We start from the raw sequence: 27690 nt of genomic DNA, 5'->3' as shown, positions 1-27690 counted from the left end.
AAAAAGGAGGGAGACCAAAGTTGTTGAGTAAAAAAAAAACAACCACACCACAACACACATCACCCAAACCCCAGCATGTCCCCTTTAAGAAATGCCTTTGTGGCTTTTTGGCCCTAACAGGCTGCTGGCGGACATCCGCCATCTTGTCTTCCTCCTCCGGGCCAGATGGCTCCCCTGTGGAACCAGGTAAACACCTGGTATTTTCATCTCCTGGCTGGAAAAAAAAATAAATCAGAAAATATTGGACATTTCAGGTGTCCGGTATTTTCTGAATTTTTTTTTACCAGAAAGAAGGTGAAAATACCGGACTGTCCGGGTCAATACCGGACACCTGGCAACCCAAAAGAGGTTGGAAGGAGATTAACACAGCCAGTGAGCAGCACTGATGCCCTGTAGATACTACGCGATAAGGTTGAATTTATTAAGGTTGATTTTTAGCACCCAATTTTGAAGGTGCATGTTTCCACTGTGCACAGGAGTTTGGCATAGTTTGAACAAATGTGACCCCAGGAGGGGGCTATTGTCTTTGAGAGCAATGAACTGTGGGGTAGCTCTCTCTCAGTTCCTGCACCTCTTTGCAATTTTTCACTGAAAAAAATCACCTTATATTCTGTTAATCTAAACTGTTAGGTTGACATTAATAAAAGCAATTAGACCAGAATAGGAAGTGAACATGTGTGAAGGACAGAAGTTATTACATTCATAGAACCCTTTAACATGGGGATGGAGAGAGGTCAGAGAGTGGAAAATGTTTTAGCATATCCTTTGGCTGGGAAAACATTTTTCTAATGAGTTTTCAAAGGCTAAATGTCTACATATTATGTTCAGTACTTTTGACAGTTTATTTTCTGACACTCCCACAAATAGCATTCTGTTTGAAGTATGCTGCAGTAAATTATTATATAGAAATGGAGGCTTAGAGTCTTAATAGAGATTTAGGAAGCTCACTATGACAGGCACAGACATACCATATCAATCAGAAAGCTAGAAAAGCTTGTTGAAAACTCAATGTGAAATTATTCAGACATTTCTACAAGCAGACTGTTTAAGTCATGTTACAATTCTACTAAGATATACCAAGGAATATCGTTTAAGATTCCTTTAGGTCAAACACCGCTATAACTGAGTCCTGCAGATGAATTTCACTCGATGAACGTATTAAAAATACTGTGTGAAAATTTGTAATTTAAATGATGTTGTGCTTCCAGATATCATCAAAAGAGATGGTACTTAAATACGGTCAGCCAATAAAAAATAATAAACGTTCCATCACATTCCACTAATGAGGTTTGAATACATCACCAAAATATAATAAAAGAATAATTAAAATTACAGCAATTTAGGTCAGGGACTGAGTCTTTTTTTGTCTTTCATGTGTCTAGCATGTTGTGGGCAAGCAAGAAACAATTAACCAATAAAAATACATTAAGTATCAATGCTTTCAATATGGAGAAAATTATAAATTAAATGCATGTAAAATTCATTTTGGGATAAGATGTTAACTGTTTGAAAGATACAATCAAAATAAACTATTCTCTATAATAACAAAACAGAATTCCAGGACTTTTTCCATTCACCCACTTATACTTAAGAAATAAAAACAAAGATAACATCCCAGCTTCCCTCCCCCACTTCCTCCTACCTCCAGAAACAATACAAAACCTCAAAGCAGAAGCAGCAGCATATAAATTAGATAAAACCTAATTCTAGATACTGAAGTTGCATAGTAGTGCAAAATGTATATTTTTGTAAATTAAATTCCCTGGTTTATGTCTTTATGATGAAATAAAAATTGAGTTAACTGATTTTATCACCATTTTCTTTAAAACTAATTTAGAATGCCAGCAAACTATACCTCTTCTTCCTGTATAAAATCTTAGTTAATTCATTAACATGATTCGTTAATGACATCACCACTTCCTAAAGTAGGAATGGGGAACCTTTTTTGGGTTGGGGGCCACTCACCCACCGAAAAACTAGTAGGGGGAGTTAATGACAATCCACTGAATTTGGGGCTAAAGATCAAGGCACAACAGAAACTTCATTTTAGGTACTACCTCTCTGCTCTGCAACTTCCATCGGTTCCCTGTTTTCTTTCCAATGCCAACTAAAGGCACTGTTATCAAGAAACTCAAATGAGTTAAGATCCTGTTACATCAGAGACTGCCCTTCCAAAGAGGCAGACACTTAAGACTCAGTGAAGCACAACTACCACATTACTCGGGGAAAACTTGAAAGAACCAGTAATAACATTTGGTAAGGAATCCTTCATTATGGACTGACATATCAGAAAAGTAGGACTAGGTCTGAAACTGACCATACTGCAAAACCCACTTGGGTCATCTGACCTTATTTTCTTTGCAGCTAAATACCTTTAGAACAGGGATGGGAATCCTAATGATCCAGCCCATGGCTTGCCTTGATTCGGGCTGGGAAGCTCACTCTACCCCATAATGGAATGAGCTGATGCTAGTACCCAGCCATATGTGGAGCGCTGTGACTGGAACACCAATGCCAGCTCCCTGTGTGAGGGAGGAAATCGGGGGCCAAGACTCACGGGCCTGAGCAAGGCAAGCCATCAGCTGCACCTGGCCTATAGGCTCTGCCTGGCCGGGAGGAAGAAGTGACTCTGTGCACTGCAGGGAAATGATCCCTACAGGCACTGCCCTCCATTGCTCCCATTGGCTGGTGCCTGCAGCACACAGAGACATTCAGAGCCACCTGTGCCCCCCTTCCAGGAGCCACGCCAGGTGGGCATCCCAATCCTCTGCCCATTCACCACATCCGCACCCCTAGCCCATTCCTGCATCTTCTTTCCCGCCCAGATCCCACACCTAGCCCACCCCTGCCCTTTCACATCGAGCCTGCTCCTGCGCCCTACCTCCTATGCAACCTCTTCACCTCAGCTCAGTCCTGTAACCTACCCCTTCGCCACTCCCTCCTGCACACTTGGACCCACCCCTACAAGGGTCCCACAAAATCTACTAGTCTCAGGTTCCCAGAAGAGTTAATCCAGCCCTAAGAGTAAAACCTGAGCCTCGCCTCCCTCCTCCTCCGATCCCGTGGGGCTAGAGTGTCAGGGGACTGTCTTTTTTTCCCCTCCTGCTGTTAGTTGAGGATATCGAGGTTTTTCCCCACCTCCTACTTCTCATTTGGAGGCCAGGGGGAAGTGAGGCTTTTTCCCCCCTTCTTACCAGTGTGTGGGCTCCCTACTAGTTTTTCTGTGGGTCAGTGGCCTCCAACCCAAAAAAGGTTCCCCATCCCTGCTTTAGAAAGTGGTGATGTCAGAAGTCTAACTCACCTTGATGGGAACCTTTTTACGATCCTTGAGTTTCTGATGTCCTTGTTAAGATACTTGGGTTTGGTTTCCAGAGTCTATGGTATTAACGAATTTAAACAGCTCTTTTTGTATTTAAATTCTTTGTTTATATCTTATCAACATATGATATACTCCAAATAGGAAGGCTTAGATCTGTAGACACTAGAACTCATAGAATAGAAATTTTCAGTTAGTATATTTTTTCCTTTTCTCTTTCATTTATGAGGTTCCCAGATCCAGCTGGGATTTTCATAGCAATGTTCATTCAATCAAACCAAACAATATATGATCCTCAATTATTAATCTGCTTCTTGAAAACTACAGAACAATGTTTCTTCCTACAAAAGCCCACGATGTCAATGTCCAGCTTATAACATTTTAGGAAGGTATGAAACAAGCTGACTGCCCTGCAGATCTTCTCATGTGGAGCATAAATCCTTTTGGAACAGTAGGCTGTTAGTTCTATGAGAAAGCAACCTTCATGTTTCCTGTGGAGAGATTCCTTAATTTGTAGGCCTCACAGATGCATCACTTCAGTAACCTGGAAACAGCAAATTTAGATACTTTCTCTAAGATGCCAGATGGAAGAGAATGGCTAGAGTATAGATTCTCAAACAGGAGTTGGGAGGTTATTGCATGTAGGGTAGTGAACCATCAATCTTCACCTCAAACCCTGCTTTAGGTTGCACTCAAAGGTTTGATATATGGAAGGGACCACTACTACCCAAGTTGTAGGAATGTAATATGTAATACTGAACCAAAACAAAAATACATTACACTGGGCTAAAGTATTGGACTTATCCTTAGCCAGGGATGTACACAGTTTCTGAATGCTCCATATATAATTACGCTCTTTACTCTACTTTGGATATATAGCTCCTCAGTTGAGCAAGATATATTTAGGCCAAAAAAACAGTTGGGGGAGGGGAGGGATAACCACAATCTTGGACTCTGATGACACGGGGATATTTTTATGAGTCCTGTTTGTGTCTCAGTTTCCTATATGTGCTTCTTTGCCATCCAGTAACTGGAAGAGGACTCTGTTTTCAGGGCAGGTGAAGAGATATAGATGTGGGTGTCACCTCACGGTCTAGCCTTAGTCTCCTTATTAATGGAGCACCTGAAGAAACGATGATGAATCCATTCGCCAGGATACTGGAACCTAGCAACCAACAACCCAGAGAGATATGGACTTTCTTGCCTCTCTGCAGGGAAGCTGAACCACAATTTCCCAGCTCAAAATCAAAGGACTGGAGAGGCATGAGGTGGGATAAGGAGTCAGGGCTCTAACCTTGATTATGACAAAAGAAGTCAGATGGGGAGGCACCTTGGCTAGGCTCTTGGCTAACCAGAATGGACTATACTTTATCCTTCATTTCTCTATGCTACCCTAAAGACTTTGTATACCGTATTTCATTCAATGAATAAATCTTATTATTCTGACAGTGTTGTGTGAGTACTGGTGCAAATGCTTGATCAGATGTATTAATCCCTGAAGAGTGTACAAGTCTCCATCAGGCGTCTCTGTCTGTTGGACTTGCTGAACAGAGCTCAAGATGTGAAGCAGGCATGCAGAAGTCCCAGAGGTATGCCTCTCCTAGAGATTGTTACAAAGCTGGGGGTGTAGCATCAATCCTGTAAATCTGTGACAGGCTCTCTCTGTGAATCTCTGAATTAATTTTTGTCAGGAAGGCTGTATCTGTTCAAAGAACCATTTTATTGCTGAGCACTTAGGACAGTGAGTATTAAAAGACTCAGAAAGGAGATGCTAGTGAAGGACTCCTGTGCCTGCGCTTTAGGGGAGGGTACTTTGAAGATCCCTGGCACAAGCTAATCAAAGTTTCTCCTCATTGCTGTAAATGCAGAGACAATCCAAGTACTTTACCAGTGAGGTGGAGCAATAACAAATCTCTTATCTTCATATCTTTCTCCAACATGCTACGCTCTATGGAGAGAGGTGGACTAGCTCCAGGCCTCTGGAGGGGCAGGGCGTTAGGCAGAGGAGTGAGTTGAAGGCTAGAGAGAGAGAGAGAGAGACTGTGTGTGTGATTGTGTGCCACAAAGACTGGGAGAGTGTGTGTGGCCCAGTGTGTATGTGTACAGCAACTGTGCACGTGTGAGGCACAGAGATTGGGTACAGGTGACACACAGACTGGGTGTGTGTGCGAGCACGGGGCAGAGATACTGGGTGTATGACACTATGAGAGAGAGAAAGCGAGAGCGAGTTAGCTGCTGGAACAATGGACTGCCTCTTTAAAGAAGCACTTTCAGGGTGTCCCTATATACCCATCTCTGCAAAGTAGGGGTTGGGCAGAGGGACATAGGAGAGTTGCTTCAGTCTGAGATCTGAATGGTGACCGAGACATCAGCATTTCTCTCTCATTTCTTTCCCTCCCTCTTTCCCCCATTTTGTGCAGCTAGCAAGAGGGTCCTGGAAGCAGCTCAACTACAGGATGGAGCAAGGTGGGGAGCGGAGGGGCAGCTGAATACATGATGACAGCTATAAGTATGCACACACTGCTATTCAGCTAGATGGGCTGGAGAGAAAAGTTGGGCAGGCCACATCCAGCCCACAGGACGGATTTTGCCCACCCCTGTCATAGAGATAGGCCAGCTGCAGCAATGGAGTCCCAACAGTAGAGAGGAACTGGATCCTTCGATCTCCAGCAAAAGGGAGAGAGAAGTGAAGATCAGAGACACAATTAGGAAACTACCAAGAAAAAGTCTTTTTTTTTCTTTTTTGGGAGGGAGGGGAAGAAGATTTAATGTTTTTTCTCTGTAGCAGGTCTTCTTAAAGTTATTCTCCTTAACCTCTGATGATAGGACAAGAAGCAATGGGCTTAAATTGCAGTAAGGGAGGTTTAGACTGGACATTAGGAAAATCTTCCTAATTCTCAGGGTGGTTAAACACTGGAATAAGGTGCCTAAGGAGGTTGCGGAATCTCCATCACTGGAGATATTTAAGAACAGGTTAGATAGACATCTGTCAGGTATGATCTAGATAGTGCTTGGTCCTGTCGTGAGGGTAGGGGACTGAATTTGATGACCTCTCAAGGTCCCTTCCAGTTCTAGTATTCTATGATTCTATATAATTATTCCCCTTTACCTGTTTCCTCATTGTTTGTCACATACTCCAATTTCAAGTGTCCCACCCCAATATAATATTCAAAACTCAGTAATCATTGTCTAACACAAATGTTTTTTTAAAATTCATGCCTGGGTCTTGTTCAGTTTGCTCATGCCATTCTTTGGAATCCTAACCTTTTCTCTCAGCCTTCCTTCCTTTCTTTCTTTTTGGCTGCCAATCCTGCAAAGAGTACTGATCAAGCAGAGGCCTACATCCATGATGTGCCCCACTGAAATTCAATAGAGCTCTCCTATATAGAGCTAGTTGGAGGATTAGGGCCTTAGATTGTATTCTGCTTGGAATTAGGTCTTTCTTGACCTCTAAATCATCTTCATGGTATCTGGAAAAGGGTTTACTGTTCTGTAAGAGCAACTCCTATGAGTAGGGCTGCAAAAATGTGTCAGACCATGAAATAAACCCTTCCCTATGAAAACTGAGCTCTCCCTTGCTGCTGGCAGTTCCCTAGTCATTAGGCTCCTAGTTGCAAGTGCCAACTGTGCTGGAAGGGAGAAGAGCCTCTCTCACTCTTTGGGGCAGACTGGATTCAATGTAGAGTGCCTACCCGGGCTGCCAGAAGCTCTAGCCATGAAGGTTCCTGCAGTGGGAGACTTGTGGAGGTGGTTTCAAAATCCCTCTGCTCCTGGTAACACTCCAGCCAGGGAGCTCCTAGCTGTGAGTTTCTGCTGGGCTAGGAAGGGACAGAACCATGGCCGTCTGGTATAATAGGTGAGGAAAAGCACTTGCCTTCTCAAACTGCCAGCAGGGCCCTGTTCACGCTCCACTCCCAGGACACCTACTTGAAGGCATTCTGATGATGGAATGTTGCTGCCCCAGTGACCGCCTCTGGGGCCAGGGAGACTGGAGCCACACACAACCCACCCTCCCCGTGCTTTGGGGTTGGGAAGGCTAGGGCCATGTTCCCACGCACCCTCCCTGTGCACTGGAGCAAGGAAGGCTAGGGCTGCATGCTGAGCTACCCTCCCTGTGCTCTGGGGCCAGGAAGGCTGGGGCCGTGAGCCTGCACACAGCATGCTGCCCTGCCTCCCTGGAGGGGAACAGGGAAGCAGTTTGACTCCTGTGTGGGACGGGTTTCCCTCCCTCAGCCCTACCTTCATTGACTGCCCATGGATAGGACTTGTCTTTGTCTGGATGCTTTTACTATGTTACCAATTGTAGAAAGTAATTTTGCTGTGAGAATATATACAGGCAGTCCCCGGGTTATGTACAAGATAGGGACTGTAGGTTTGTTCTTAAGTTGAATTTGTATGTAAGTCGGAACTGGTACATATGGGGGGGGGGGGGGGCGGGGAGCTGGAGTTAGGTGGAAAAGACCCTGATTCTCATACAACTTCCTTATTCTAAGAAAAACACATACTGTTTTGATATGAAGGTTTTTTTTGGTTGATATTTTAAATAAAAATTGATCATAAGTTTCAGTGTTTCATGCTATATCCAAATCTTCCTTTTGGGGTACCTGAAAGATCCCAGTTATTCATTTAATAGTCAGAATCTTTGTTTTTTATAACTAAAAAAAGTTTATTCAATGCATATTACTGTTCCAAATAGAATTTGCTACGGATAGTTCAGTGAAATGGGTATTAAGTGTAATCAATAGTCATTGGAGAGTGCAGTGAAATATTGATACAATCAAAGCTGTTGTTGTATTCTGCTGAGCAGAAAATGGAAATCCCTTCCTGTGAAGTGTGTGTGTGAATTTATCCACAGGATTAATTTTAAAGAAAAATTCTGTGTTGGGAACAGGAGTTTAGCCACAGGTGGGTCCTCGTTGTCCACTCACCCACTTTGCAACCAGACCCATTCCCTCGGGGCTTACCGTGCTCCGCTCCAGCCAGGGTGTGGGGTTGGGGCTTATCCCCTCTTCCCTTCTGTCCTGCTCCTCCCCATTCTTGCCCACCCACACCACTGGGTAATTTTTCAGCTTCACCTCTGCCAGGCTGAAAGGGACTTGTTAATTTCATGTGACACTAACAAGATACTTGCAGCTCTAGTGCTGAAGAGGGAAAGAGCTGTTGCTCCCAAGGTGGGGACTGTAACACAATGGGTCTCACTGTTTGCTGCTCCTGCTGTTCCCTAGGAAATTAATTTTTCCGCTCTGGGGTGCCCCCTTTTGGCTGGTGTCTTGTTCCCCCCCCAGCAGACCCGCGTCCTCCGCAGCGAGAAAAGCCGCTCCGCGTCTCCCTGGTCTGCTGGGGGGAAGCGCCCCCCGCGCCGCCGGAGGCAGCGACAGTGGGGGAGACACCCCGCACTAGCTGTGCCCCCCCCTCCCCCGTTTGTAACTAGGGATCCGATGTAAGTCGGATTGATGTAACCCGGGGACTGCCTGTATACATATTTGTATTATTCAATTATTTTGGTGGTGAGCATATATATGCAATTGTAGAACCGTCATTTTACTGTGTGTGCACAATAAAGAAAGGGGAAAAGAAAAGAGTCTAGTAGGAGTGGAAGATTTTTGCTACCAAAACTGGTTGTTTTTTCCTGACAAAAGTAGCACTGCAGCATGAATACTCTCACTTTTGTCAAGACAGGGCAGTTTTTGGTGACAAAACTTGGTAGTGTAAACAAACCCTTGACCTAAAGCTTTATCTATACTACATAGCTTTTGGTGACACAGAGCTGTCTCTAAAATTCAGGCAGCATAAACATTGTTTATTAGCACTATTACCCACAAAAAAACTTCCACCCTTCATGAACAGTGTTTGCTTTGTGTGCAGGAGAGCTACTGCCCACAAAGCACTGTTTACATGAGCACTTGCCAAGGTGTTGCAGAGTTTATTAAGCACCTATGAACGACAAAAGCTTTTGTCATTCAATTGCCAGTGTAGACAAAGTGTAAGTATTCATCTGATTAAATTGATTTTACCCACGAAAGCTCATGATACCATATATTTTTGTTAGTCTCCAAGGTGCCACAGGACTACTTATTGTTTTAAAAAGGAAAACAGACCACCACCTATAGCCCCTAGCTTAAATACTCCACCGCATCTCTGACAATCTATCCTGGAAAACGATCCCTCACTCTCACAGACCATGAGAGAAAGGCCAATCCTTGCCTACAGGCAGCCCCCCAATCTAAAGCGAATACCGCAGCCACACACCATACCACAGATACACTCATTCAGGAACCAGCTCCTGCAACAAACCCTGTCCACATATCTATACAAGCAACACCACCACAGGACTCAACCACATAAGCCACATCCCTACTCTGTATATAGCATTAGTGAAACTGACAGTGGAAAAAACTGTTCTGTTCTGGCATCATATTTTATAGAGGATGATGAAAAATTGGAGAGGATGTAGAAAAGAGAAACAAAAATGTTTTGAAAGCTAGAGACTACAAAAAACCTTAAGGAGATCAATCTGTTTTGCTGATCAAAAAGCAGATTAAGACCATCATAAGGCATAAGTGTAACACTGTTGCTGGGATGTATTAGCAGGAGTGTCGTAAGCAAGACACAAGTAGTAATTATTCTAATCTGCTCTGTGTGGATTAGGCCTCAACTGGAGCATTGTGTCCAGTTCTAGGCACCACCTTTTATGAAGTATGTGGGCAAATTGGAGAGCTCAGAAAAGTGTGACAAAAAACACAATTAAAGGTCTAGAAACCATATCCTATGAGGGAAGAATGAAAAAACTGGGCATGTTTAGTTTGGAAAAGAGAAGACGAAGGGGGGACATGAAAACAGTTTTCAAATATTAAAAGGTTGTTACCAGGAGGAAGGGAAAATTGTTTTCTCTCAACTTCTGATGATAGGACAAGAAATGATGGACTTAAATTGAAGCATGGGAGGTTTAGGTTGGATATTAGGAAAAATTTCCCAACAGTCAAGGCGGTTTAGCACTGGAATAAATTGCCAAGGGAGGTTGTGGAATTTACACAGGAGATGTTTAAGAGAAGGTTAGACAAACACCTGTCAGTAATAGTCTATACTTAGTTCTGCCATGAGTGCAAGGGACTCATTTTGTGATTCTATGATAAGTACCTTCACAGGAGAACATAGTGGGTATTAAAGGATGTTACATATTTAAGGCACTGTGTTTAAAAAAAACACACAGTAGTGCCCCAGTTAAATGTTTTAATTTCACAGAATATCTACACAGCTCCCCTCTGCCATCCCTACCCACACCACTGAAATTTTTCCAACAGCAGTGAGGGGAAAATGGGCATCCCTGCTGAGGCCAAAGGTGCTTTTTGGGGATTAATGGGCTGATCCCATCCCAGTGAGATGAGGAGAGTAATGCAGAGCAAGGAAAGGCGTTCACTGTGCACATGATGCTGGCTAGTCCAGTCTGCCATTGCTACTTTCTTCCCCAGCAAGTGGGGAGGGGAGTCGGTATTGACAAGTGTATGGCATTTAGAAGCCCCAAACTTGGCTTTGTCCTCCAGCAAGCCCATTGGTGACACGAGAGGAGCTGAAAACAGGATCTGCTGCTTTGAGCATAAGCAGATGTATTGGGAAGGCGGGGGGCCTAAGACAAGAAATGTGTCTCAAACTTGGATCAAGCATTCTTTCATTCCTTCGATGTAGAAGGGCTCCCTTACATACCTCGTGCTTCAAGTGGTGGATCCTGGTCTCAGCTCCTGTAGTGTCTCCTCTGGGTTTGGGGAGGTGGGTAACGTGGGCCAGGTCAGGGATTCAAATCACAGCGCTTTGTCAGTGCTGTCTACCTCTCCTTGGTGGTTGGCAGGAAGCAATAGGAGAGCAAGCTGAGCTTTGATTCTTTACCCAGGCCAGGCTAGACTAGACCAGACAGACACTGCTATGTTGTGAGAAACCTCCATCCCACAAGTAGCCAAATTAGGCAAATGCTCCAAGTTAGCTGCCTCCCCAATTCTCATTTCCACCTCCCTACTGTTGGAAAAATCACTGTATTGAGCTAATGCCACAATTTCTGTGAAGAATGAAATTATGGTTTCTGAGGGCCTTATGCATGCACAACGAGCATTTGCAAAATGTGAATGAAAAGCTCTGTGAGAGGAGAGGAAACCCTTGTTTTGTCTCACATCTTCTTAACGCTGGATATGGGGTGACAAAAAAAAGTAGACAGTTGTCCCCAAAACCTACAGCTCTCAAAAGGCTGATGTGACAAAATTGATTTGGGAAGGAATGAGCTGGGATGAAGTGAGGAGTCCATTTCATCCCAATTGAGTATGTTCTTCACTGGCTCTCTATCTTCACTGTGCACAAACTGGCTAGTTACAGCTGTTTGCTTAGGAACTGCTTGGGGAGAATGGTTTCATCTTGTTGAATATTCCTCTGTTCCTAAAAATCTAAAACAAGTGAAATATAAACAGCAGGATTGATCCACAAGATCTACACCACAGTGAGTGTTTCCCTGAGATGAACTAAACTGCCCAGCCACTGCAGCAGGAATCTTGAAACAAACTACAAAGAAGAGATTAGAAAAAAGGGCAGGCTGCTAAAGGAAGAGTATACGTATGTCCCAAATATCCTGGTAACATTGGGGTGGAGGTACTCATAGCAATGAAGAAAAGCCCAGTCCCAGCACAGACTGGAAATCACTTAGTCCTCATAAAAATGCTATTAAAAGTGCTATTTTAGATATTAAAAGTAAGAGAGACATGAGAAGGAGCTGGATGGACAGTACGTAGGACCATTGAAAATTTCTCAATGAAAAATTGTGTTTTCAACAAAACAATGGATTTTTTTCCTCAAAAGTATTTGCTTTCTACACTGATTTTTACTTTGTGTCAAAAAAGCCAATAACTGAAAACTGAATATTTTTGATGAACATTAACAAATTTTCATTTGGAAATGCTTTTGTTCCCCCTCATGGGACTAGTACAGGGATGGGCAATAATTTTTGAAGGGGGGCTACTTCATGAATTTCAGAAGGGGCGTGGCCTTGGGCAGAAGGGGCAAGGCTGGGAGACTTCATGCATTCCCACACCCACAGATTCTGATTGGCCTGGGGGTGGGGGAGCATGTGAAGTCTTTGCACCCCACCTCCATCCTGTCAGGGGTGCAAAGTGCCTAATGAAAACCACTAGCTGTCAAACTGCTGGCAATTCCCTCTGGTGCCGCATGCCTCTGGTGGGGGAGGGGGGAGAGGAGACTTTGTGCACTCCCGTTGCCCCCACGTCTCAATTGCCTGGGGGAGTGGGAGTGGCCAAAAGCCACATCAAAGGGCTTGGGAGGTTGAATCTGGCTTGCAGAGGCTGTCATGCCCACTTGTGGACAAGTACTTGAGGTTCCTCTTTAGGCTAGGTTCTCAAGTTGGACCGCCTATTCCATAGTACACTATAGCTAAGGTTACATTTTTGCCATTATATCTTTTACTTAGTAAAAGTCATGGACAGGTCAAAGGCAGTAAACAAAAATTCACAGCCAGTGACCTTCCATGACTTGTATTATACACCCCACACTAAATCATGGGTGCTCTGAGGTCCAGGGCCCACAAGGTTGCGTGGGAAGGTAGAGGGCTGGGACCCCTGCTGGTACTGGAGAAGAGTTGGTGGGGCTGGCAGGTTCCCTACTAGGGATGTAAAATCCCATTTAATCAGTTAACTGATCTAAATTATGGCAGATGGGGGAGAAGGAAGGTAGCTCTAATCCAGCTGGATTGGAGTGTCCCATTCCCCGGCCATGGACATGGGTTGTCCTGGTTAGGCTAGAGCCCTCCTGCCTGAAATGCACCTGGACCAGGCTGCTGCAGACAGAAGCTGCTCCGGCTGGGCTGGCGTGCCCCTCCTGCCAATTTGCAGTGGGCTCCGCAGAGCTGAGTCCCTTCCCCATCAAAGAAAAAAGACACAAGGCAAACTAGAACTTCCACAAAGTGGCAGGTTAGCATTTCCAAATTGAAATTTTTGGTTTGTAGTTGACAGTTTTCAGCCTATAATTTGAGAGTTTCTGCTGGAAGCTCAAAACATTAGAAAAAAAATTAAATTAAATAATTTTCTCCTATTTTTTCAGTTTCCTCACACCATTCTTTTCTCAGCCAACTTTTCTCTTGCTTTATAATTGTTTCTATTTTAATAAATACATCCTGAAACATCACTATGTTTATAACAGCCTTTAGCTATAGCTATAAGCACTTAAAAGTTATATTTAATTAAGGAAAAGTCGTAATTACCAACATCAGTACAAGAAATTCCAGAAATGAGGACCCAAAGTCTAAAAAAGCACAGTAAAAACCTTTCAAGTTTATGCTATTACTCTGAGTCCAATATAGAATGCTTCTTAAAGTATTCAATCTGCAAGAATCACATATTTGATGAATTTTGCAACAAATTCAAAAATTTAGTGGTGAAAAGATTAAACGTGTATAGGTGACTTTCAGATACACCTCATCAAAACAACTTAACTTCTTAAAAATGTAAGCATTTATACTTTTCTTTATGTGTTCTTGGGGGGAACTGGTAGGCAGATATAAGTAATGGTTGAAATATCAGGATATTCATTTCCATTGCTTCCATTTGGACTTTTAGAAGAGTTAGAAAACACCCTCAGGTTAATGAAAAAAAAAAAATCAAGCGCTACTACTATGAACTAGGGATGTAAGTGAGGGTATGTCTACACTACCCCGCTAGTTCGAACTAGCGGGGTAATGTATGCATACCGCACTTGCTAATGAAGCCCGGGATTTGAATTTCCCGGGCTTCATTAGCATAAGCGGGGAGCCGCCATTTTTAAATCCCCGCTGCTTCGAACCCCGTGTAGCGCGGCTACACGGGGCTCGAACTAGGTAGTTCGGACTAGGGTCCTATTCCGAACTACCGTTACTCCTCGTTTCACTTTAACTTTTAAGTGCTTCGTGGCACTCCTCGTTTCAATATAACTTTTAAGTGCTTCGTGGCAGTCTCCCCTTCCCTCATTATACCCCACTGTTGCCTCTGATACAGAGGCAGGAAATGGGGGTAATGCAAGTAATCAAGTAATTGACTTGACTACACAATAAGCCTAGACTTAGTTGATTACTCAGGGTATGTCTACACTACCCCGCTAGTTCGAACTAGCGGGGTAATGTATGCATACCGCACTTGCTAATGAAGCCCGGGATTTGAATTTCCCGGGCTTCATTAGCATAAGCGGGGAGCCGCCATTTTTAAATCCCCGCTGCTTCGAACCCCGTGTAGCGCGGCTACACGGGGCTCGAACTAGGTAGTTCGGATTAGGGTCCTATTCCGAACTACCGTTACTCCTCGTGAAACGAGGAGTAACGGTAGTTCGGAATAGGACCCTAGTCCGAACTACCTAGTTCGAGCCCCGTGTAGCCGCGCTACACGGGGTTCGAAGCAGCGGGGATTTAAAAATGGCGGCTCCCCGCTTATGCTAATGAAGCCCGGGAAATTCAAATCCCGGGCTTCATTAGCAAGTGCGGTATGCATACATTACCCCGCTAGTTCGAACTAGCGGGGTAGTGTAGACATACCCTGAGTAATCAACTAAGTCTAGGCTTATTGTGTAGTCAAGTCAATTACTTGATTACTTGCATTACCCCCATTTCCTGCCTCTGTATCAGAGGCAACAGTGGGGTATAATGAGGGAAGGGGAGACTGCCACGAAGCAGCCTCTGCCTGCGGTGAACCCAAGCTCGCTATGGGCAGAAGCTGCTCCACATCCCTTAGAACAGTCACTGTCTGTGGGGAGACCCAGCTCCCCACTGGGACTCCCCGAGGACAGGGGTTATGGGACCCAACGTAAGTTGGGACTGAGCAAGTCCGGTTCAGTCCAGGCTTGCACAGGTCAGGGACTGCTGTGGCACTGCATTTTAAATGCAGAGCCACAGTGGGTTAGCTCCCAACCTGGCAAGAGCTGGGACTGAGCTGGGCTTACTCAGTCCTGGCTCATGCCAGCTCCTGGACCTACCCCTGCTGCACCTCTGCAGTTTAGATGTAGTAAGAGCCGGGATGCCTGCAAGCCCACCTCCTACTACATTTAAAATGTAGAACCGCAGTGGGGGTAGCTACTGGACCAGGCGTGAGCCAGGACTGAGTACCTTCCCTTATTGACTAATTGTGTAGTCAATACAAATTGTATCGATTACTATTAGCCAATTACCTGCCTCTTAACATCCTTAAAATGAACATGGTGCATACAACTGAAAAAAAAATGTTTCTTGCTCTACTTAACATGCACATAGATATGAGCAAAATCGTTACTGACCACATTAATGTTTTGTGGAAAAAAAATTGATCAAGCACTACCTCCCATAACTACAAAATCCCCCCAAAGCATTCATTTTACTGAGACAAATTCATTTTTAACACTCTAATTTAAAAGTCACTAGTTGTATCAGACTTACCCAATGTGTCTTTTAGATTTTTAACCAGGGAGCCTTTCTTCAAGCTGTTCTTTCGCTCCACGTAATTTGATGGCACATATCCCGTTTTGTTGGCCGCATTTCTTACCCTCCACCATGTTTTGGAATCATCCAGTAGCCAAAGACGCTCGTTCTTCTTGATGTCAAGTTCTTGGTCCTGTTGTGCAGTATAATCCCACTTGGCTATAACAATAACTTCTTCTGTCATCTTTCATGGAGTCCCTCTGCCACAAAGCAGTGGAAAAGTTCATTAACACACTCTACTTGAATCCCCTTCCATTATTATTTCAACATAAAAGCATGTAAACTTAAACTCCTTTGGAGAAAAAACAGGCATATACAAAAATAAATGAAAAAAATCATTCCTTTTTGGTTTGCCAAACAATACAGTAATCAAATTAGGATATCCTGGTAATACACTTATTCACAAATTTAAATTTCTTCTTCTGGACTATTAAATAATGTTATTAAACTGCAAGAATATCTAAAAAAGTTCTTAAACTTAACATTTACAACACATTTAACCTCTATACGCACAATTATAAGATTATTCCTACATTCTTTAAGATCCTCTTCGTAATAAAAAAAAAAACAGTAGTACAAGCCAAAAAAGATTTTACTTTTCCATTCTGTGACAGGGTTGGGCCAGAGGGGTACAAGAAAATAAGTGTTAGGAGAGAAATATTAGCCCTAGATTAAGTCTCTTTTCCCGGGGTAAACTAATAAGGGCTAAACCAGAACCTGCAGGAATTTACCAGAACCAATCAGGGCAAATAAGTCACCTGTAGCCAGACTTGTCCAGAGTCAAGTGAGTTAGACTAGTCAGAACACCTGGGGCCTTTGAAGAACCAGTTGAGACTGGTTAAAATGGGCTCCCTTTCTGGTAGCTCAGAGTGCACGAGGAGTTTGGGGAGAGAGGGAGCTGTGGAGAGTCTGAGAGGAGAAAGTAAAAGCAGATACCAGGAGAAAGAACCTGCCATAGGGAAGGTTCTGAGGAAGACTATGAGGAAATGGCATAGGGGATTCGTAGCTGTTACGCAGATGTTACCAGAGACATCGTAGACAGTTTCTATCACAGGGTTCCTGGGCTGGAAACTAGAGTAGATGGTGGGCCCAGGTTTCCCACACTACCAGTTCTCCATTCCAGTACTAAAGAGAGACTGGTTATGTCCTGTCCTATATCACAGAGACTATGAAATTTGGTTTTCTCTCTTTTTACCATGCTGGCCAATGATAAGAGTATCTCAACAAACAGCAAACTGGTGTCTAAATTGAGGGCTGATGTGAGCCTCTGAGGTAAGTAAAGTGCCTGAAAGTGTGGGGCCCACCACAGTTAAGGAGGAGCTATGTCACAATCCTCAATAGCACACTTTGTATGTTACATCATTTTATAATGACTGTCATTCTAACATGCTCCGTACAAACATTAAAAATACTTCAGTTTAAAAAGAAAAGCATGGGCTCTCTCTCTCTCTCTCTCTCTCTCTCTCTCTCTCTCTTAAAAAAAAAAAAAAAAAAAAAAAAAGAGGACCATGTGGTATTTTGGGTCTATTTAGTTATATAATTAATTTTTGCTTCAGCAGAAAAAATAGATATGTTCTTCTAATCTGTATCATTCAGACCAGGGGAGGGCAATAATTTTGGGGGGGAGGGGCACTCCAAGAATTTGGAAAGTGGTCAAGGGCTGCACTTTTCTGTGGAGGTGGTGTGGAGTCCTAGGGGGTTGTGACCTGGTTCAGGGGTTTAGGGTGTAAGATCAGGGAGGGAGTATAGGTACAGGAGAGGATTCTGGCCTGGGGGAAGAGGTGTAGGAAGGGATACAGGTTCTGGGAGGGAGTTATGACCTGGGACAGAGGGGTGCAGAGGGTTTGGATGGTGACCTGGTGGAGAGAGTTGGGGTGTGGGAAAGGCAGGGGTGCCAGAGGTAGGCTTTGGCTGGGAGGCCCTTACCTAAGTGTCTCCCAGTCAGCAACCCTGCAGCTCCCCAAAGGCAGGCTGGGCTCCCTTCCTGCTGAAGCCCCAGACAGCTTAAAACTGCAGCCTGTTCCCTCCATGCAGCTCTCAGCTCGGGAGGGGATAGAGGCTTGCGCTGTCCCTGTCCCCTAGGCCAATCTCAGCTCCTATTGGCTGGTTGTTTCTGGCCAATAGGAACTGAGAGATTAACTGGAGTCCATTCCTTTTGGTTGGCTGTTTCTGGCCAATAGAGCTGAGGACTGAGATGGGGGTGGGGAAATCACACAAAGCCTTCCCCTCATTCCAGAGCAGAGAACCACATGGAGCAACCCTTCACTTAAAAAATACTGGTGTGTGTGTGTGAGAGAGAGAGAGAGAGAGAGACCGACCCGCTGCTGGGAAGCAGGGTTGGGGGCAGCGGGGCTGTCTGGCGGAGATCAGGCAGTGGAAGCAGGGCTGGCCGGGGGAGATCGGGAGGAGGAGGACAGGAGAACCAGCCGCCAGAAGCCAGAAGCAGGGCTGGATGAGGGCAGCAGGGCTGGCCAGGGGAGATTGGGAGGAGAAGCGGGGAGGGGAGAGGAGGGGGCAAATTGGCCGGTGGGAAGCGGGACTGACCCGGGCACATGCAGACTCGGGCACACGAGTGAGTCCAGCCCTAGGATTTCCAATCCCCTCCTACCCCCCCATGCCATCCCTCGAGTAGTTGCGAACTACCTGGCTGGTAGACACACTCACGCAGCATGAGCACATCTACCAGCCAGGCAGTTCACAGCTACAGACTGATATACCTAATAATAATAAAACTTACCTAATTAGAAAATACTGGACATTTTATATGTCCGTATTTTCTCAATTTGTTTCCCCGACAAAACCTTCAAATACCAGACTGTCCGGTACAAAACTGGACACCTGGCAACCCTACCGTACCCCTCCTTGCACCCTCTCTCCTAGCCAGATACCCTACCCCCAATCTGCTCCTGCCTCCTGGAGTGCCCATGCGGCATCGGGTCCCTCAAGCCCTGGCCCAGGCTTGGCAGAGGATGCAGCAGGGTGAAACACTGAAAATTTATTCGTTTTTAATTCTTTTTTTATGTGTATTTATATTTTTGGGCTGCAAAAAACAGTACTGAAAAAAACAGGTTCCAACTAAAGTAAAAAGTTTGGGAAACCCTGGTCTAGCCAGCTTTCTATCCATCTTACAGTCCATTTATCCAATCCATATTCCCTTAACTTGCTGGCAAGAATATTGTGGGTGACCGTCTCAAAAGCTTTGCTAAAGCTGGCACTGGAGCTTTGGGAGGACCAGAAACAACTTATTTGAATATTCATCATTTGCTTAATGATTATGCAAATATGCAAATGAATGTTACTGGTCCTCCCAAAGCTCATGAATGGATTTACTGGTCCCCGTGTCAAAAAGTTTGGGAACTTCTGGTATAGAACATAGCTATCCATCTTAGAATCTCTTCTTCCTTATTGTTCCCTGGTGTGGTGTGGCAGGTTGTGTTAAAAAGAGAGAGTCAGCAAGGAGGACCACAGCCAAGGCTCCTCTCTATTCTCCCTGGCCCATCCCCTCCCTTATTCATGAGATTTGAGAAGGCTGGGTAAATAGCTCCTTCTGCCCACATGGAGAGGACTCTGAACTGGAGCTGTAATCTGAGTAAGCTATTATTTTGTTGAGTAGGGGAAGCTTCACTCCCCTTTACTCTCATCATGACTGAGTAAGGGCTAGGAACAATTTAGCCCTATAAAACCAAGGAGCTTTCTTTTAGAAAAAACCACACATGCAAAATATAAGTTTCAAGAGATAATAAGTACAGTAACATTCAAATAAATAAGAGTCTATCTTATTTCATCCCCTCAATTTCATCCTCTTTGAAGATCTTTGAGTGGTATCACAAGATTTCTATATTAAAAAGCATCACATTGATTTCTGATCTTTCAGTTTTTTAAAGTATGAAGTCAAATATATGGGTATCTCAGAAAGCCTCTTGAGGTCCCACCCAGTCATATGATTCTGTTTATGGTGGTTTCCATTTCAAGATCCAACTTGTGCAGTACCTACCTACCTACAGTACAAGCTATGAAAACTCAAAAATGTTGTGACAAAAATAAAAGACAAATACATCTTTAAAAATCAGTTATCAGAGACCACAAACACTAAGTTATCTTAATTGTGACTGTATGGTTATACCATGATGCCATCACAGAACTGAGTTATGTCTGGATACTGCTGATCCATTATTCCAAGTAAAGAAAGATGAAGTGAGATGATTCACCTGAAAACAATGGTCAGGACAAATTTGTAACTATGGAAGTCTATCTGTAGCATGGAAGTCAGGACATGCAATTTTTTCTGAAATACTGAGAGTTCAGAGGTTTGTCTACATCCTCATTTCTCAATTGGCAGAACACAAGATACAGAGCAGCATGCAACAGGTAAGGATGAGATGGGGAATTTGAACATGAGTCTATAAAATAATTATCTTTTGATCAACTTAAGAAAAGTTTAAACAGTTACAGACAATAAATGGGGTTTTTACAATTCACAATAGCTGAAGCATGTCAGATGAAGATTAAGAAATAAGAAGTACAGCAAAGGATAAACCTCCATTTCAGATCCTTTGAAAACTGAATTTTTAAAATAATTTTACCCTTTGGATAACAACAGACATAATACAGTTTTGAGCTTTTGAACCAAGTTTTCTGGTAAACTGAAATCTCTGCCTTTAGTTCATATAAATCAAGCAATATTTCACAGATCAGTAAGCTGATGTAGCCAGAAGGAGACTGTAGTTGAATCCATTCTGGTTGTTGCTGCTGTCAATACAATCTCTCTACAGTTTAGGATTGGTTTATTTCAGCAATTGTGAACTGGGACAGCCAATTCTCACTACTCCTGTGGATATGCAGAACTTAAAATTAGTTACTAACTCTTTACTAGTTAGGCTAATTGAGGGTATGGTTGTGCAGAAGAGCTGCAATTAACAGGTTTGGACAGAGATTATTTCACACCTAAAGGAAGGTTAAAAATGTAAGATGTTAAATTGTTGAGAAATTCAGATCTTTTAAATAAATGAAACATGTTAAGACAAAGACGTTTCCTGTACTGCTAACATAAGAACGGCCGTACTGGGTCAGACCAAAGGTCCATCTAGCCCAGTATCCTGTCTGCTGACAGTGGCCAGCACCAGGTGCCCCAGAGAGGGTGGACCGAAGACAATGATCAAGCGATTTGTCTCCTGCCATCCCTCTTCAGCCTCTGACAGACAGAGGCCAAGGACACCATTTTATCCCCTGGCTAATAGCCTTTTATGGACCTAACCTCCATGAAATTATCTAGCTTCTCTTTAAACTCTATTATAGTCCTAGCCTTCACAGCCTCCTCTGGCAAGGAGTTCCACAGGTTGACTACACGCTGTGTGAAGAAGAACTTTCTTTTATTAGTTTTAAACCTGCTCCCCATTAATTTCATTTGGTGTCCTCTAGTTCTTCTATTTAGGGAACTAATAAATAACTTTTCTTTATTGGCCCTCTCCACACCACTCATGATTTTATAGACCTCTATCATATCCCCCCTCAGTCTCCTCTTTTCTAAACTGAAAAGTCCCAGTCGGTTTAACCTCTCCTCATATGGGACCTGTTCCAAACTCCTAATCATTTTAGTTGCCCTTTTCTGAACCCTTTCCAAGGCCAAAGTACCTTTTTTGAGGTGAGGAGACCACATCTGTACACAGTATTCAAGATGTGGGCGTACCATAGTTTTATACAGGGGCAGTAAGATATTCTGGGTCTTATTTTCTATCCCTTTCCTAATAATTCCTAGCATCTTATTTGCCTTTTTGACCGCCGCTGCACACTGCGTGGAAGTTTTCAAGGAACTGTCCACGATAATTCCAAGATCTCTTTCCTGATTTGTCGTAGCCAAATTAGCCCCCATCATACTGTACGTATAGTTGGGGTTATTTTTCCCGATGTGCATTACTTTACACTTATCCACATTAAATTTCATTTGCCATTTTGTTGCCCAATCACTCAATTTGGTGAGATCTTCTTGGAGTCCCTCACAGTCTGCTTCTGTCTTGACTATCCTAAACAGTTTTGTATCGTCTGCAAACTTTACTACCTCACTGCTTACACCTTTCTCCAGATCATTTATGAATAAGTTGAAAAGGATTGGTCCCAGGACTGACCCTTGGGGTACACCACTAGTTACCCCTCTCCACTCTGAAAATTTACCATTTATTCCTACCCTTTGTTTCCTGTCTTTTAACCAGTTCTCAATCCAAGAAAGGACCTTACCTCTTATCCCATGGCCATATAATTTACACAAGAGCCTTTGGTGAGGGACCTTGTCAAAGGCTTTCTGAAAATCTAAGTATACTATATCTACTGGATCCCCCTTGTCTGCATGTTTGTTAACCCCTTCAAAGAACTCTAATAGATTAGTAAGACAGGATTTCCCTTTACAGAAACCATGTTGACTTTTGTCCAACAAATTATGTTCTTCTACATGCTTCACAATTTTATTCTTTACTATTGTTTCGACTAATTTGCCCGGTACTGAAGTTAGACTTACCGGTCTGTAATTGCCAGGATCGCCTCTACAGCCCTTTTTAAATATTGGTGTCACGTTGGCTAACTTCCAGTCATTAGGTACGGAAGCCGATTTAAAGGATAGGTTACAAACCACAGATAAAAGCTCAGCAATTTCCCATTTAAGTTCTTTTAGAACCCTTGGATGAATGCCATCCGGACCTGGAGATTTGTTAACATTAAGTTTTTCTATTTGTTCCAAAACCTCCTCTAATGACACTTCAATCCGGGACAGTTCCTCAGATTCATCACCCACAAAGAACGGTGCAGATTCAGGAATCTCCCCAATGTCCTCAGCCGTGAAGACTGAAGCAAAGGAATCATTTAGTTTCTCCGCAATGGCTTTATCGTCCTTGATTGCTCCTTTTATAGCTCGATCATCTAGGGGACCCACAGGTTTTTTAGCAGGCTTCCTGCTTCTAATTTACTTAAAAAACATTTTGTTATTTCTTTGAGTTTTTGGCTAGCTGTTCCTCAAAATCTTTTTTTGCTTTTCTTATTACATTTTTACACTTGATTTGACAGTGTTTATGTTCTTTTCTATTTATCTCACTAGGATTGGACTTCCACTTCTTAAAAGATACCTTTTTGTCCCTCACTGACAAAGTTAGTTATGGAGGTTAGGTCCATAAAAGGCTATTAGCCAGGGGATAAAATGGTGTCCTTGGCCTCTGTTTGTCAGAGGCTGGAGAGAGATGGCAGGAGACAAATTGCTTGATCATTGTCTTCGGTCCACCCTCTCTGGGGCACCTGGTGCTGGCTACTGTCGGCAGAAGGACCTTTGGTCTGACCCAGTATGGCCGTTCTTATGTACTAAGGAGCCGGATACCAACGTCTTCTTATTTGTGGGAAGGAAGGGTATCGGCATGGTGTTGTCTGAGCTTTATGGTAGCTTTGCCCCTGGAGAAGGGGTGGCAACTTAAATGGAATGACTGGTTCCTCTGCTTCTGAGAAGGAATCAGACTCCAGCTACACTGGTAATGTGGATGGAGAGGGTGGTATTATATGAACAAGACCCGATAGCAACAAATCTGATGTTGGAGGCTGGGTCTTCATCAGAGACGTACCGGTGCCTGTGGAGATTGTCCACTCAAATCACTTCAGTAAGTATTAATGCAGAACCACTCAAGGGGAAAGAAATTGCAGGGGATGCTGCTGCCAATAAAGTCACCAGCATCAGTACCAACAGTGCCTTAGACACTAAGAGTTCTGATTCCAAGCCTTGTGGTATGAACTGTGGATCAATGCATCTGGCAAGCACTGCGATTTCGTATCACTTTTGTGAGCCCTGGAATGATGTGTCCCTTCTTGGTCAGTAGTCCTGAATGGCACAGCATCTGTCTGTGGCTTGGAGAAAGATGTATTGCCATATTTACATGCATGCTTCTGTGGCTTATGGCTAGGCCCCAATGAAGGGATCTGTAGCACTGATACTAGTGGAGTTGGACTATCTCTCTGAGGCTGGAGGCACTCTCTTGGATTGTCCTGGCTGATGTACGGAGGGATTCCTTGGCCAATGTCCAACTGTGATCCATTGGTGGCCTCCAGGAGGTGCTTTTTTTAAAACAGAGAACTCTGCCTTCTTGCATACATGTGGGGAAGGAGAGGCAAAATGTGCACCTGGAAAGAGTGTAGGCTTCTCCCAAACAGAAGAGACAGCACAGGGGCTCCTTGTTGGGGGAGAACAAAGGGCAAAAGAAGTATACCTTGAATCCTGGCTGCTTCTGCATACTCTAGTATGCAGAACCAGGTTCTGAGGGTAGGAAGAGAAGGAAAATTCCAAAGCAGTGTCCATTTGCAATTCTTTAAAAAATAAAACAAGAAAGTGCATAATAGAAAGGGAAATATAGGAGAAATGTCCCAAGTCCTGACAACCATGGCACATCCTGCCTACATGCCAGGGAGGGAACTTTTTGGCAGGATACTGACAGAGTGTATCCCCAGTCTGTAACCCCATATATTTTTTCAGTAAGGCAGACTTAAAAATACTGAGCTAAGTGAGAAATAAAAATAATGTCAGCAAAATGCATCACCCTTAGGACAAGAGGATAGTAGGAGCTCTCACTTGGACCACACATGTGCTGTGAAAGAACTGGAGACATGATTGGTCTTCCCTGGCCTTTATCACCCAGGGAGAAACCACAAGTAGTGCAAGGATGCATGAACAGACAGACAGGCACTACTAGTTTCAAAAACTCTGGCTTTGGGCACATGTACATTATCCTCTGTGGAATACAACAGGGACCATCACTCAAAGAAAGTAATTCTATTAATGTATGTGAGGTATTCACATATACTGAAAAGTGGTATATAACAGACTATAAATGAAAGAAATAAGTTGGGGAGGCTGCACACAGGGGAGAACCCAACTACCAAAGTTTCAAGGGAATTAAACATCCATCCAAAGCATCAGTGTTCTCTGAAGATCTGCTATGTTATATTTTTTTAAAAATCCAGTCAAATGCAAAAACTCCAACAACAATGTTAATGAGACTATCAAACCAGGAAAATCTGTGGCTAGGACAACTTCTTCCTGACCTCTTTGTGCTGCCAAAGCAATGCAAAGGGCCTGGACCAAAGTATAGAATCTGGCCCCTAATCTCCTTATGGCCGGAGATGGAGTTAAATGATGTCACTTTCTAAAAGACTTCAGCACCAGTTTGGAAATGCTTATTTAACTAAAAAATTAATTGCAAACACAGCTGTCAATTCAAGCATGAAACTTAGCTGTTTCTCACCATGTGAGTATTAACTATGCTTTTACTTTGCAACATGGGTGCCGCTTTCTTTTTAGCTTTATTATTGTAACAGAAGGTTGGGTTTTTCTTTCATATATTATTCCAACTGCAGTTTCCATTAAACATTCCCTATGTTCACAGGTACTTCTCATACTACAGGTTGACCCTTCCAAAACCAGGACTCCCTCATCTGGCAACTGGACCAGGGAGTCCCGGCTGGGAGCCCCAGTGACAAGATGGCAAGTGGCTCGGAGCCCGTTGGGGCTGGGGCTCAGACCAGTGCCGGACACATGGTAGTGCAGCAGGGGCCGCAACAGCCCCACTAGCAGGGCTGGGGTGTGACAGTTGCAGCAGCTGCAGTAGTGGGGCCGGAGATACAGCAGCTGCGGCAGCCCTGATAGCAGGGCTGTGGCCAGTGATGCAGCAGTCCAGATAGTGGGGCCAGGGTAGTCCGGGCTGCCAGGGTTGCAGCAGCATGGCAGCCTGGCAGGGGTGGTGGCTGGGGCCAGCAACGGGGAGGTTAAGTGGTCTGGGGAACTGGCAGCAGGGGACTTCTTCTGGTCTGGCACATTCCCTCGTATGGGAACGCGTTAAGTCCTGAGGGTGCCGGACTGAAGAGGTCCACCCTGTAGTTTGACAGAGCTCAGGCTTCCCCTCTCACTCTCCCTGCCCCTGGTCTGCTTTTCCTACAATGCTGTATCCTAAGCTAATTTTTATTTTATTTGCCACAAGATCAGAACTTTCTGTTAAATTTCATTAAGTTGCAAGTACATGTAGACTACTAAGTATATATTTAAAAAAAATCTTGCCCACCCAGGAGGGATTCTTGCAGCTCATTAGTCTCTAACTCAGGGATTGGCTAAATGTGACCTGCAAGTCCCTCAGGAAGGCTCCTTGCCTTCCACAATGTGTCACACCCCTCAAAATGACTGGCTGAGGGAGTCATGTGCTCTGTGTCCCACGAGCCCCTGGGCAAGGGCTTCACATACTGCCTCTGCCTCCAGCATGATCTTGCAGCTCCCATTGGCAGCCAATAAGAGTTGCCTGGCCCATGCTTGTGGTGCATCCAGCAAACAATGCCTGTCCCCTTCCAAGGGTTTGCGGTGCTCAAAGAGCACATGAGCCCCATAGCCAGCTTCCTTGAAAACCTGCCTAAAGGTCCTAATGGGCTGCTGGCCAGGAGTTGCTTAAGAAAGGGTACGTCTAGACTACAGGCTTTTGTCGACAGATACTGTCGACAAAGCTTCTGTCGACAAAGAGCATCTAGACTACATCCAGTTTTGTCGACAAAGCAAGCCACTTTGTCGACATGACAGTGTAGACGCAAAGGACAGTGTAGACGCAATAATGCCTTCTGTCGACAAAAGGCGTTATTCCTCGTAGAATGAGGTTGACAGTCGTTGACAAAACTGCTGAGTTCTGTCGATGTTATGTTGACAAAAGTAGACTTATGTCGACAAAACCCTATAGTCTAGTCTAGACACCCCCTAAGTGATTTCGGGCTAGAACCTGCACCTGGCACCCCTGTCCATTTCTCCCCAGCCCTCTGCTTCCCCTCCACCATGCCTGCCCAGGTCACAACCCAAACTCTGTGCACCCCCGCTCCTGCACTCATACCACCTGCTCCTCATACTAGGAATGTAATAATTTAAATGCTTAAAATGGTTAACCCAGTGGTCGCCAACCAGTTGATTGCGATCAATTGGTCGATCGCAGAGGCACTGCCAGTCGATCTCAATGCAGTACCCCCTTGTTCCCTACTCCCTGCAACGAGGAGCCTGCTCTGGCGCTACAGCCTCCTGTCCCTCGCAAAATTGGAGCCAAAGTCGGCTTCCTGTGGTTGGGGAGGCGAGGTGTGAGAGGGAGAGAAGTCCCACAGTTCCTTGTCAGATCCGGATTCTCAGGAAGCATGCGCATGCACTGCTCCTTCCCTCCCCACAGCAATGTGCACACTTTCTTGTCTTGCCTTCCTTCCCCCATTCCCCAGGGAGGCAGGGTTGTGGGGGCAGGTGCTAAAATGGCAGCGGAGGATCCAGAGCAGCTGGATTTCTTAAAGGATCCACACGTGCCCTTCTTTCAGCACTGCCTGCAGAGCCTGCCTGAGAGATCCTCATACCGAGAGATTCCCAGGTACTGGTGGAGCTGCACCTGCCCTCTCTGCTGGCTAGACACCCACCAGCACCGTGCTCCTGCCCCCTCTTCCCTGGCCAGACACCCACCAGCACCGTGCTCCTGCCCCCTCTTCCCTGGCCAGACACCCACCAGCACCGTGCTCCTGCTCCCTCTTCCCTGGCCAGACACCCACCAGCACCCTGCTACTGCCCCCTCTTCCCTGGCCAGACACCCACCAGCACCCTGCTACTGCCCCCTCCCTTCTGACCAGACACCTACCCCCAGCTTACTCCTGTACCGCAACTCCCATCCAGATTCTGCACCCTCGTCCCTACCCCACTCACTGGCAGCTCAGTCTCGCACACTGGATCCCTCATTTTTGGCTCCACACCAGAGCCTAGGAAGGCCCACAAAATCCACTAACCCTGGTACCTCAGAAGAGTTAATCTGGCCTTAGGCCTTGAACTTCAGTCCTACCTACTTTACCCTCCACCATAGGGCTGGAATGCCAGGGGAGTGAGGTGTCTTAGTTGAGG

General features: G+C 44.6%; 1 protein-coding gene across 2 annotated transcripts in view; it reads right to left on the bottom strand.

Moving 5' to 3' along the window:
• The window catches only part of NCK2 (NCK adaptor protein 2), a 126278-nt gene that overhangs the window by 26370 nt on the left and 72218 nt on the right, over window positions 1-27690 (bottom strand). For both annotated transcript variants that reach the window (XM_075917651.1, XM_075917655.1), the window contains exon 3: window positions 15738-15979. In XM_075917651.1, coding sequence (XP_075773766.1) covers window positions 15738-15963 — 226 coding nt within the window. In that variant the 5' untranslated portion in view covers window positions 15964-15979. The remainder of the gene's footprint in view (window positions 1-15737; window positions 15980-27690) is intronic.

Source organism: Pelodiscus sinensis, chromosome 1, assembly GCF_049634645.1.
Source record: "Pelodiscus sinensis isolate JC-2024 chromosome 1, ASM4963464v1, whole genome shotgun sequence".
NCBI lineage: Eukaryota > Metazoa > Chordata > Testudines > Trionychidae > Pelodiscus > Pelodiscus sinensis.
Note: the sequence above shows the minus strand (reverse complement) of the source record. Positions and strands in the feature narration are given on the sequence as shown.